This window comes from Rhincodon typus, chromosome 14 (assembly GCF_021869965.1).
Source record: "Rhincodon typus isolate 14 chromosome 14, sRhiTyp1.1, whole genome shotgun sequence".
Classification (NCBI taxonomy): domain Eukaryota; kingdom Metazoa; phylum Chordata; class Chondrichthyes; order Orectolobiformes; family Rhincodontidae; genus Rhincodon; species Rhincodon typus.
In genome coordinates, this window is record NC_063345.1 from 16,544,971 (window position 1) to 16,558,792 (window position 13,822).

Below are 13,822 nucleotides of genomic sequence, written 5' to 3' on the forward strand. Positions count from 1 at the left end.
GATATGTTCATATGCCCTCAAAAGCTTAGATTACTTAATAAGTATTTTCAACACTGTCACAGTCCAAAGATTGTTAGTTATTCAAGCAGTTATAATCAGTAAAAGTTCAGATGCAATCTAGTCCAAAAGCTGCTCGGTGTGAATCAATCCAAGACAACTGACAATGTAAACACATCAATATAAATTCATTTTAGCTTACTGAGATTTTTGTTTGATTGACATTGCGAAATGTGCAATGCACCCATGCGCTTCAGAAGGATCAAAGTCATTGATTCCTCTGCAGACCATGTACTCTTCTTCCCATCTGTTAGTTTGGAACCCCATTCTTACTATATGTTCAGGCTAAGTCAGTCTAATAAAAACCATGTAAATCCTGCTGAACCCAGGGCTGAGACGCGAAACCCATATTTTGTTTATCGGCAAGGTCCCTTTGCACCAAGTCAGCAAGAGTATCTACTCTTTTCCAATGTTGCTGAAATGGTTGCTTATTCTGATGCTCCATGCAAGTTCCTCCAAGATCACTCAGCTTTTCACCTCCCTACAGCCTTAGCCCAAACCAGGATAACAGAGCTGAACTGTAGAATGAAGTTGAGAGTAACTTTTCTTAACATCACAGCAGCAGTTAAGCGGGTGTGGCATTAAGAGGCTGAACAAAACTATTCTCAATGGGATTCGGAGGACATGTCTCTATTATTGTTGAAGGTCAGTCATCTCAGCTTCAGAAATTCCTCAGGGCAGATATTTTCCAATCGAGCTATGCAGACATGTTATTATACACACTTGAAGAAGGTGGGATTTGAAATACAGCCCCTGGGTCAGAGGTAAGGGCACTAATACAGCTCTACAAGAGCCCTTACAGATATTTTCTAATCAACCTGTCCAGAAATGTTATTACTCGCCTCTGGGTTAAATGGGACTTGAACCCAGAACTCCTGGTTCAAAGGTAGAAACATTACAGCTGCACCAGAAGAGCCTTTACAGCTCTTTAAGTTAGATTTTTTAAAAAAGCAATCTTTTCATACATATTATGACACATCTCTGGTACTGGTAGGAATTGGCTCAAAGGTAGGGGAATGACCACTGCACCACTAGTGCCCTTCAAGTTCCTCAGGGTAGTGTCCTAGGCTCAACTGTCTTCAGCTGTTTCATCAATGAGCTCCACTAAAAGGTCAGAAGCGATGGTGTTTGCTGATGAATGCACAATTTTCAGCGCTATTTGTCGTCCCTCAGAGCACATGTGCATTTCACAGAATCATACAATTCTCACAGCACAGAACAGAAAGCCATCATGTCTGCACTGGCTCTCCAAATGAGCATCTCATTTAGTGCCATTCTCCAGCCTTTTTTCTGTAACTCTGAACACCTTTCTTCCCAAATAAAACAAAGAACTGTGGAATCTGGAGACCTGAAACAAGAAAAGAAATTGCTGGAGAAACTCAGCAGGTCTGGCAGCACCTGTGGGAAGAAAGCAGAGTTAAGGGTGGAACGGTGGCTCAGTGGTTAGCAATGCTGCCTCATAGTGCCAGGGACCCAGGTTTGATGCCAGCTTCAGGCGATTGTGTGGAGTTTCCATGTTCTCCCCATGATTGTATGGGTTTCCTCCAGCTGCTCCACATTCCTTCAACAGTCCAAAAATGTGCAGGTTAGGTAGACTAACCGTGGGAAATGTAGGGTTACAACAATCGGATGGGGATGGGTGGGATGCTTATCAGAGAGTCAGTGTGAACTTGATGGGCCTAATAGCCTGATTAAACTTAACTCTTTTAGTTTGGCGGTTCTTCGTCAGAACAGATTCTTTCCTAAATAATTATCTAATTCCCCTTCGAAAGCAGCATCAATTTACTGCCTTCTCCACACTCTCTGGTGGACCATTCCAGACCCTAACAACACATTGTGTGAAAAATTATTTCTTCGTATTGATTCTGCTTCTTTTATTAATTGCTTTAAATGTGTGCCCTCTTGATTTTGATCCTTTCACAAGTGCAAATAGTTTCTCCCTATTTGCTCTGTCTAGGTTTCTCATGATTTTGAATACTTTTGTCATATCTCCTGACAACTTTCTGTTTTCCAGAATTGACCCAACTTCTGCAGTCTATCTTCATTTATTCGCAATGCTCCAGCTGAGTCCAAAATAACATCTTATACAAGTTCAACACAACTTCCTTGTTGTTGTACACTATGTCTCAAGGAATAAAGCCAAGGATACAGTATCTATTATTAACTACTCTTTCAATCTGTGCTGCCACCCTTAATGACTTTTGCACATATACACCCAGGTCTGTCTACTCCTGCACTTTCCTTCAAGTTGTACCCTTTATTGTATATTGTTTCTTGTGTTCTTCTGATCAAGATAGATCACCTCCCAGTTCTCCATATTGAACTTCATCTATGACCTCTTCACCAACTTGTCTATACTCTTTTGAAGGTGAAAATTATCCATCTCATTGCTTGTAATATGTCCAAGTTTTTATAACATCTGTAATTTTGAAATTGTGCCCTATACACAAGGTCTAGGTCATTAAATACATATCAAAAAAAGCAGGAGTCCCAACACAGACCCCTGGAGCACTCCCTGGCAAACATTCCCCTAGTCTGAAAAAATAGCCATTAACCTGTTTGCTCTCATTTGGCCAATCGTGTATCCGTGTTGCTACTGTCCCTTTCATCCAATGAGCTCTAACTTTGCTGACAAGTCTATTATGTGGCACAGCATCTAGTGTCTTCTGAAAATCCATGTAGACTATCTTAACAGCATTGTCCTAACCAACCCTCTCTCTGGTACATCTTCAAAACGCTCTAGCAAATTAATTAAACTTGATTTTCTATGAGGAAATGCATGCTGGCACTCCCTAACTGACCTGCATTTTCTCAACTGGCTATTAATTTTGTCCTGAATTATTGTTTCCAGGAGTTTCTCAAACTCTGAAGTTAGACTGATTGATCTAGAGTGGCTTATCCTTACAGCCTTTTTGATCAAGGTCATAATGGTTGCAATCGAATCAGAGGGTGGCAGAGACGGCATGAGAGGAATTCTGGGAAATGCCATTGCAGTCATCATGCCTGGTCTGAATATTGCAGAGGAACTGTTGTCAAGGAGTGGTTAAACCCAAAACACTACATTTGTGTAGGGATGCCCGCCTCCCCACCCCCTCTAACCAAAAAAACACTTCAAAGAGGACAGGCAAGGTAAGGCAGATGGCAGTTGGGGCAGTGGTATGCTCCTCATGCCAGATGTGGAAAATCTTGGAGTGGTCTAGTGTCCCTGACAACTACATCTGCAAGAAGTGAGACCAGACGTAACTCCTCGCAGGCCGCGTGGTTCGGTTGGAGATGCAGCTGAACACACTACGGTGCATACAAGGGGCAGAGAGAGTGATGGACACTAGCTTTAGGGAGATGGTTACACCATAGGTCTAGGCAGATAGATGGGTGACGGCAGAAGAGACAGGCAGGTAGTGCAGGAGTTTCCCGTTGCTATTCCCCTCTCAAACAGGTATACTGTTTTAGATACTGTTTGGAGGAGGGGCGGTGAGAGGAATAGCCTGTCTGAAGTTAATACAAGCAGCAGCCAGGCCTATGACACCACAACTGGTTCTGCTGTACAGCAGCATGGGGCAAAGTCCAGGTGAACGATAATAGTAGGTGACTCAATAGTCAGGGGCACAGACAGGCATTTCTGTGGCCGTGGATGAGACTGTGGGATGGTACCAGGGTCCTGGATGTCTCTGAGTGGGTACAGGACACCCTGAAACAGGAGGGAAAACAGACAGAAGTCATTGTCCACATTGGCACACATGACATAGGAAGAGGGAAGAGGTCATGTGAGGACAATTCAGGGAGTTAGGTAGAGAAATAAAAAGCAGGGCCACCAGAACAGTAATCTCAGGATTACCACCCATGCCCCGGGCTAGTGAGGCTAGGAACAGAGAGAGAGTACAGTTGAACACGCAGCTACAGAGCTGGTGTAGGACTGAGAGCTTTAGATATGTGGATCAACGGGATGTCTTCTGGGGAAGGTGGAACCTATACAAGAGGACGGGTTGCACCTGAACTGGACGGGCACCAATATCCTGGGCGGGAGGTTTGCTAGAGTTCCTCGTGAGGGTTTAAACTAGTGTGGCAGGGAGTGGGCACTGGAACAAAAGGCCAGTAAGTGCAGGGACTGCGGACAAAAGAGAGACTGAGATATGCAGAGCGCAGAGTAAGAACAGGCAGGGGAAGTCATGGGGCTCAGAGGGACTGAAGGTCTGGAATGCATTTACGTCAATACAAGAAGTATAATAGGTAAGACAGATGAACTAACAGCATGGATTACTGTATGGAATTATGATGTAATTGCCATTATGGAGACATGGTTAAAGGAGGGACAGGACTGGCAGCTTTAACATACCAGGTTATCGCTGTTTTAGATGGGACAGAAAGGAAACAAAAGGGGTGGGGGAGTTGCATTGCTGATTAGGGATCACATCCCAACTGTGTTGAGGGAGGACTCATCGGAGGGATTTTGCAGTGAGGCGTTATGAGTGGAGGCATTATGATAGGAAGGATGAAATCACAATGTTGAGAGTTTTCTATGGGCCTTCCAATAACCCACATGAGACGGAGGAGTAGATATGTAGTGAGATACCAGAAGGTGGAAAAAAGCAGGTTAGTTGTGGTGGGTGACTTTAGCTTTCCTCTTATTGACTCCCCTAGAGCCAGGGGCTCGGATAGAGAGCAATTTTTTAGATGTGTCCAGGAGGGCTTTTTGAGACTGTGTGTTGACAATCCAACCAGAGAGGAAGCCATACTAGACTCGGTATTAGGGAATGAGCCAGGACAGGTGATGATTCAGTAGGAGAGCATTTTGAGCTTAGTGACCATAACTCCATAAGATTTTGAGTAGTCATGGACAAGGACAAGAGTGGCCCTTGAATGGACGTGTTTAATTGGGCAAGGGCCAATTACATCCAAATTAGACAAGAACTGGGGAATGTGGACTGGGAGCAGTTATTTGAAGGCAAATCTACATCTGGCATGTGGGAGGCTTTTAAAGACGAGTTGATTAAAGTGTAGGACATGCAGGTCCCTGCAAAACTGAAGGATGGGAATGGCAGGATTCAGGAACCATGAATGACAAGGGAAATTGTAAACTTAGTCAAAGGGAAAAAGGAAGCATACGATAGGTCTAGGCATCTACAAACTAACAAAGCCCTTGAGCCGTATAGAGAAATTAGGAAAGAATTTAAATGCAGAATTAGGAAGGCTAAAAGGGGCCATGAAATGTCTTTAGCAAACAGGGTGAAGGAGAAACCCAAGGCTTTTTATGCACATATTAGAAGAAAGAGGGTAGCAAGGGAAAGATTAGGCCTCCTCAAGGACAAAGGAGGGAAGTTATGTGTGGAGCCACAGAAAGTGGGAGAGATTCTTAATAAGTACTTTGTTATCGGTCTTCACAGAGGAGAAGGACATAACTGATGTTGAGGTCGGGAGTGTGTGTGTGAATACTCTAGAGAATGTCAAATATTAAAGGAGGAAGTTTTGGGTATCCTATATTGTATTAAAGTAGACAAGTCCCCAGGGCCAGATGGGATCTATCCTAGGTTAATGTGAGAGACAAGGGAAGAAATTACTGGGGCATTAGCAGATATCTTTACATCCTCCTTGACCACAGGCGAGATTCCAGAGGACTGGAGATTAGCCAGTGCTGTTCCCTTGTTTAAGAAAGGAAGCAGGGATAATTCAGGAAATTATAAACCGGTGAGTCTGACATCTATGGTGGGGAAGCTTTTGGAGAAGATACTGAGGGACAGGATGTATGCACATTTGGAAGAAAATAGACTAGTTAGTAACAGGCAACGTGGTTTTGTTCGGGGAAAGTCATGTCTCATCAACCTGGTCAACTTTTTTAAGAGGCGACAAAGATATTTGTGAAGCAAGAGCTGTGGATGTAGTTTATATGGACTTTAGTGAGGCATTTGATAAAGTCCCACGTGGTAGATTGGTACAAAAACTAAAATCACATCGGATTTGGGGTGGGCTGGCTAGATGGATACAAAACTGACTTGATCATAGAAGACAGAGTATAGCAGTAGAAGGGTGTTTTTCAGAATGGAGGCCAGTAACTAGTAGTGTCCCACAGGGATCAATCTTAGATCCTCTGTTGTTTATAGAATATAAAAATAATCTGGAGTAAAATGTGGGTGGTCTGATTAGTAAGTTTGCAGATGACACGAAGATTGGTGGAGTTGCTAATCGTGCCGACGATTGTGAAAGGATACAACAGGATACAGATAGATTGATGCCTTGGGCACAGAAATGGCAAATGGAGTTTAACCCAGAAAATGTGAGGTGATGCGTTTTGGAGGATCGAATTTAGGTGCTTATTATACTGTTATTGGCAGGACCCTTAGGAACATTAACATACTGACAGATCTGGGCGTGCAGGTCCACAGTTCCCTAAAAGTGGCAATACAAGTGGCCAAAGTGATTAAGAAGGCATATGGCATGCTTGCCTTCATTGGGGGCATGAAGTACAAGAGTTGGTAAACCATGTTGCAGTTATATAAAACTTCTGTTAGGCTGCATTTGGAATATTATGTGCAGTTTTGCTCACCACACTACCAAAAGGGTATGGAAGCTTTGGAGAGGGTACAGGAAAGGTTCACCTGGATGTTGCCTGGTCTCGAGGGCATTGGCTGTGAGGAATGGTTAAAAAGACTAGGATTGTTTTCACTGAAAAGACGGTGGCTGAGAGGAGACCTGATAGAGGTTTACAAAATTATGAGAGGCATAAATAGGTGGATAGTCAGAGGCATTTTCCCAGGTTTGAAGTTTCAGTTACAAGGGGCACAGGTTCAAGGTGAGAGGGAGAGAGTGTAAGGGAGATGTGCGAGGGAAGTTTTTCATGCAGAGAGTGGTAGGAGTCTGGAATGCAGTGCCAGAAGAGGTGGTGGAAGTAGGCACGTTGGCAACATTTAAGAGGGATCTGGATGGTTACTTGAATAGGGAGGGAGTGGAGGGATACGGACCAAATAAGAACAGAAGGTTTGTTCTTTTAGTTTAGTTGGCATGATGATTGGCACAGGCTTGGAGGGTCGAAGGGCCTGTTCCTGTGCTGTACTTCTCTTTTGTTTTAGTCAATTCTCCAGCCTTCTGCTATCATCACTGAGTCTAAAGGTGATGGAAAAATTCTTGCCATTGCTTCGGCAATTTCTACTCTCATTGCCGTCAATCTCCTTGGATTCATCTCATCCGGTCCTGGTGTCTTGTCAACCTTAAGTATAAGCAACACATCCAACACCTCCTCCACATAAACTTTAAGAACACCTAACCACTGAATTTCCTTCTGTTTCACCATGAACTGGGTAACATCTTCTTCCTCAGTAAATCTGCAACCTCTAGTGCCTCAAAGGACATGGGCAGCAAATGCATGGGAACACACCACCTGAAATTTCCCATCTAAGTTACATATCAATCTGACTTGATACTATGTCACCATTCCTACACTGTCAGCGAATCAATTGCTTGGAACTCCCGGGCCAACAGCAATGTGTGTGCCTACACTCTAAGGACCGCATCAGTTTAAGAAGGAAGCTCACCATCAATTTCACAGGGCAACTAATGCTGAGGTAGCCAGAAACACCTACATCCTATAAATAAATAAAAATTAATGCTTTCTCTAGTATGCTTATTGCTGGTGCCCTATCTGTTGCCACCAACATCAAGTTGTGCAAGCTGTCTTATTAATTTTAAATCTTGTTTCCTGACCTGCATTGTTCCCTATCTTCCCTCCCAGCTCAGACTTTTTTTAATAAACACTTTTGCCTTCACTTCCAGGTCTTCTCCGCAAGTTAACTCTGCCACCATGCTTAACATTATATTCTTCCTGTTCCATCAGTCCCTTGGCTGTAACATTTAGTGCATCATCCCACTTACTTGACACTATTAAAATCAAAAAGAAAATCAGTGAAGTGTAAAACAGGGTGCTGATACTTTGTCATCTATAATTGTTGGTGATAAAAGTTATCACTATTTCCTCTGGCATCTCCCTTAGCAGGGAGTTGGTTAATGGCTGGCTTGCAGAGTATTACTAACAGAATGAGTTCAATTTCCATAGAAGCTGAGGTTACAAAGAAAGACTCTACTCCTCAACCTGTCCACTCGCTTGAAGTATGGTGACTGTCAGGTTAAACCACCAGTCTTCTCATTCCAATGAGAGAACATGATTATGTTGACTTTATCTTTTTTGTTACTTCTTTAGTACATAATTTTCTCAGTAGTGTCTGTAACATACCTTTTCAAAGGCTTTCTTAAAGTCTATGTACACCACCCAAACATAATCTTCTTTTCTGAAGTATTGACTGTTTCCAATTATGTAGATAGTTAATATTGCATCTTGATCTAAAGATTCTAAAATTCTCTCTATTGCAACTATTAAACTCACTGATCTTGAATGTTCTCTATTATTTCCATCTCTTTCTTTGAAAATAAGTAAGACGCTGGTCATCCTCCAGTGCTCCAGCAAACATTAATTTCCCAAAAGAATCACACAACACAATTTCTGCAGTCCCTACTCTTTTATCATCCATTCCTCCAAGATTTATGGATGTGGCCACTCTTCTCAGTGATGCTGCTAAGATTAAATAATCCCTTGCACCCCTATTAGCCAGCAGCTCTGAAAGCTCTGTCTCATCCTCGAAAGGGCCAGGAGGCCCAACAACAACTAATGTGTGGCTGGGTGGACCAAATATTTGGCCAGAATTCCCCAAATAGTTGAGGCAATGCTGCTCCTGGGATTCGCATATTTCACCATGGGTGTCTCTGTGGTCAGCACTGCTGCTTCACAGCACCAGGGAACTTGGATTCAATTCCACCTTGGGGTGACTGTCTGCGTGGAGTTTGCACATTCTCCTGCGCCTTCACAGCTTTTCTCCAGATGCTCCAGTTTCCCCCCACAGTCCAAAGATGTGCAGGCCAGTGGATTAACCATGGGAAATGCAGGGTTACAGGGATACAGTAAGTGAGTGGTGCTAGGTGGAATGTTCTTTGGAGGGTCAGTGTGGACCCAAATGGCCTGTTTCCACATTGTAGTGATTCTATGATTCTGTGATCAGAGCTCAACTCAACTGCACTATCCAAACTCAATATTCTCTGTAAACTGAAGGTCATCCAAAAGTTCTTCTGTCCATGTCCTAGCACACACCAAATCCCATTCACCGCTGCGCTCACTGACACACCATGTCTTCTGTTTAAGAAATACCTCAATTTTAAATATTCTTCCTTGTTTTCAAATCATTCTATGGCCTTCCTACTCCCTATCCCTGTAAACTCTTCCAGTCCTACTGCCCTTTGAGCTATCTGCTCTGCTCCAACTCTTACATTCTCGATTATAACTGCTCTTCCTTTCATAGTCCTTCCTTCAGCTGCCAAGACTCCATACTCAGGAATTTCCTTTCTGAATGTCTCTGATTCTCTACCTCACTACCTCCATTAAGACGGTCCTTAGAACATATGAGGCTGGACAAAGTAGATAGGGTGTAGTTGTTTCCGCTTGTAAGAGAAACAGGAAGAAGAGACCATAGATTTAAAGTAATGTGCAAATAAAGCAGAGGTAATGTGTGAAAAATCTTCTTCACTAAACATGTTGGTAGGTATGAAATGCACAACCTGGCAATGTATTGCAGGCAGGTACAATTGAGGCATTCAAAGGGCTTTGGATGGTCATTTGGACAGTCATGACGTTCAGGGAAAAAGGGAAAAAAGAAGTTTGGCACTAGATAATCGAGCTCATGCAGGCATGATGGGCCAAATGGCTTCCTTCCACACTGCAATCATACTGTGACTCAATCAAGCTCATGGCAATCTGTCCTAATACTTTTTTGTTGTGGCTGGGTGTTACATCTTATTTGATCATGCTTTAGTTGTTCTCTATGTAATATTTCATCACATTAAAGACATCTTATAAATAAAAATGTCGTATATGTTTGTTGCTCCCTTTTTCACTGATATTTCATCATCTTGCAAACATTAATGTCCTGTAATCATTACTTTGATGAAATATCCGCATATAAAACTCAATAACTAGCTTATTTTGTTACTCATAACTAAATTTAACAATACATCTGTCCTTATAAATGTACTAATATCACACTGTTCACCACACATTTTAGGCATACCATCCCCTTTTCCTTCATTCGCTCCCTCTGTTCCATTCACTAAGTGGATTGTTCAAATTCATTAGAACAATATGTCTTGCAACATTACCTTTTCAACGATGCCTCCTGTAAACGTTCCTGTAGCTGTTGAGTTAAGGTGTTTTTTGCTTCTGGGGAAGTGATGGAGGTATTCAATGGACGAGGAGGCAAGGCTGGTTTCTCATCCTCACCATCTACAAATAAGAAGAAATCTGTATATCTTCTGAGAGTCTGCTCTGTGTAGTGGGGGAGACATAGGTGCAGTGGTAATGTCACTGGACTAATTATTCAGAGGTCTAGGCTAATGGTTTGGCCATTGGGTTCAGGCTCCACTATGGTAACTGGTAGAATTTGAATTCACTTAATAAATCTGGAGTTATCTCAGCAATGGAGGCCATGAAATTTTAACTGACTATTGATGATATTTTTACTTGCCTTTTAGCACATTCTAAGCTAATCTATCAATTGTATTAATTTTACACAAAAGATGAACAATATTATATGCATTAGTCCTATATTGCCATTGTATCCTTACCCTCCACCTAACTCACAGTTGTAAAAACCAATTCTTTAAAAGTAATTTGCAAATTCATCTTCAGGAATTTCAAAGTGTCAATCTCAAGTTGTATAGTGGTTGCACGTTTGAGATTTTGGAATTGTCTCTCTCAAGGGATTTACCTGGCGTCTCACCAAAAGGAAAATTAAAACGGCTACAGATCATGAAATGGGTAGGAATTCTCCTGCTTTCGGAAAAAATATTTATAGGTAATATCCATGAGGAACTGAAATATGGAACTGTTTAGACAGAATTGGTCTTTATTGTGTTCATTGATAGACAAACTCAGTTGGAATAGATGGGGCTTATGTATTATAGCTTGCCGAGCAATTATTTTTGGATTGTTTTTTGTCTTTCCAGGAACCCCGGGTGTGTCAGTAAAAGGTAAAAGCCTCTAAAGTTTGAAGTTAGCAAATCTCTCTCACCCCAGAAAAAGTCAGAAAAATCCTACAGCTGGATAAACAGCATAAATCCCTCTCACTAAAATATTTCTGAGAACTTGAGAAAGTTCCAAATATTAGCATCTGAAGACTTGATAAATTCCGAAAGCTGAACTGTTATTTCTATTCATAGACCTAAGTCTCACTGACCTTCCAAACTTCCATTGAACTGAAGGCTAGTCGCTCACTCTATGACAGTCAGCATTTCAACCTCCTCAACAGGAAACTCAGGGGACAGTGAAAATTCGTCCCATTTTATCCATTGAGTTTGATCATTGGTCTACAGGGATTTTTTCCCCTATTTTGTGTTTTTAAAAAGAATCAACACCATCTTTGCAGTGTTGTATGTCTTATTTGTCACTGTGAATGTGGTTGTTTGGGATTAAGGGAATATTGTTTAATTTCAGATATAGGTTAATTGTTAATGGGTTTTGCCAGTTGTTTAAAGAATAAGTTTTGTTTACAATAAACAAGTTATTCTTGTGTTTATGAAAGCAATGTTGTGAAGTCTCCTTTATTCTGGAGTGTAAAATAAAGGGAAACAACTTAGCCATTTTAGTGATTGAATCAAAATATTATGGTATGGCTCATGGAGTGTTGGGACTTAATTCCTAGTGCATTTCTACTACCAGATTTGTAACAACTGCTGTTCCACTAAATAGTCGGTGTTTGAGGAATATTATGAGTTGCGTGTGCAGATGCTAAAGATCCGGTGAGCTGGCCACTCTGGAGTTTTGGGGGCCTGGTGGTGCAGTGGTAGTATCCCTACCTCTAGAGGAGGAGGCCTGGGCTGAAGTACCACCTGCTCCGGAGGTGTGTGATAAAACTGCTGAACGTGTTGATGGAGAAAATTTTTAAAAAGCGGGAGTTCTGAATTAAACATTGCATCAGCCTGCACTTAACACAGAGACATAATTGTAAACGAGTTGAAGTTTGAGCCAGGAATGACTGCCCAGATGTTGATGAATCAATGCTGACTGTCACTTGAATGACTGTTTCTGTTCGTTAAAGAGATTGCATGGTATTTTGCTGGCTATATTTTTGAATTGACTTCCTTCTTAACAATGGCCATTTGATGGAGTAAACAGACCCTTATTTCCAGCACTAGTCAAGAGTTGTTACTTATTCCATCTTCCCTTGCTGCTGAAGTTTTGAAGTGGATCTCTGAAACACAACTAAGATTTTCTGGACTTTCTCAAGACTTACCAATTTGTTTGCAACATCGATATTACAAATTTTTTTCAAGGTTTCACCTAGAGAGAGTAAGTGCACCCAAATATCTTTCCTCTCTGATTCTAGTCCAGTCAGAATGCTAATATGCAGTCTAAGAGCATGTGTGCCCTCTCCCTTAGCTCCTGAGCAATCCTACAACATATCCTTGTGTGTCAACCAGTGCATTCCACATCTCCAGTGGAACTGGAAACATAAAGCCCACAATTACCACTTCATAAATTTGTTATCTATTTAGTACTAGTTAAGCCTGCAATTGTTTTATTCTGCACCTACAGGCAAGTTCAAATTGTGGAGATCAGCAATAAAACCAAAATTGCGTGCCATGCCTTGACTTTCATGAAGTTGTATTTTCTCAGCAGCTGTCGGATGCCCAATCTCATGCATATCCCACTAAAAGTCTGTTGACTTTATCCTGTAACTAATTTATCCTTTACCAATACCAAGAATCCTACAGAAGGAGTATTACTTTGTATCGTCTCTGTCCTAAATCTGTGAGTTCCTGATACAGGGCTGACTGCAATACAAGTCAAATATTACATTGACAGGATCAACAGCGCTCATACTGGCAAATCAAATTAGACCCAAAACATCAGTCAAGTTTATTAAAAATTACCTGAAAAATCATCCAACATCTCTTTTTCGTTTTCTCTCTCCACTGGATATTGCAGTGGTGTGACCAGCCCTTGAAAGGGTTGCTGATAGTTTAACATTAGATCGGTGAGACATGAGAATCTCTTCACAGGGACACCCTTTTCAGTCTGTAATACAACACAATTAAAATGTGTCACGAAGGACTTATTGGTTCCATTGAGTTTGTTGGTTAATGAATAAAAAACAGTACTGCAATCTTGCAGAAACATTGATTATTTTGTGTGAATTTTTGGTTTTTTTTATGTGAACAGTGTGGGAAAGTCAGCATTTGTTGCTCATCCTTTCTTGCCCCTCAAAAGCTGATGTGGGATCTACTTAAACCTCTGGTCAAGATTAGTACTGGGACCTCAACTATCACAATAATACTGACAGAATGTACATTGGATAAATTTGCTAATACACCAAAAACAAAGTATGAATCTATCAATTATCAAGCGTAGTTAGAAGGATAGGGACAGGTATAGTGTTTGCCAGAAGTTTGGAAGATGGAGGGTTTGAGCTATAGGGAGAGGTTGAATAGGCTGGGGCTATTTTCCCTGGAGGGTCGGAGGCTGAGGGGTGACTTTATAGAGGTTTATTTATAAAATCATGAGGGGGTGCATAGATAGGGTGAATAGCCAAGGTTTTTTTCCCAGGAAAGGGAAGTCCAAAACTAGAGGACATAGGTCTAAGATGAGAGGGAAAGATTTAAAAGACACCTAAGGGGTAACATTTTCACACAGAGGGTAGTGTGTGAATGAAATGAGCTGCCAAAGGAAGTGGTGGAA

General features: G+C 41.6%; 1 protein-coding gene across 1 annotated transcript in view; it reads right to left on the reverse strand.

Annotated features, from left to right (window-relative positions):
• LOC109927453 (phosphatidylinositol 3,4,5-trisphosphate 5-phosphatase 2-like) overlaps positions 1-13,155 on the reverse strand; it is a 76,400-nt gene extending 63,245 nt beyond the window's left edge. The window contains exons 1-2 of the mRNA XM_048605144.1: positions 13,018-13,155; positions 10,246-10,369 (exon numbers count right to left, since the gene is read on the reverse strand). Coding sequence (XP_048461101.1) covers positions 10,246-10,369; positions 13,018-13,114 — 221 coding nt within the window. The 5' untranslated portion in view covers positions 13,115-13,155. The remainder of the gene's footprint in view (positions 1-10,245; positions 10,370-13,017) is intronic.
• Positions 13,156-13,822: the final 667 nt, after the last annotated feature.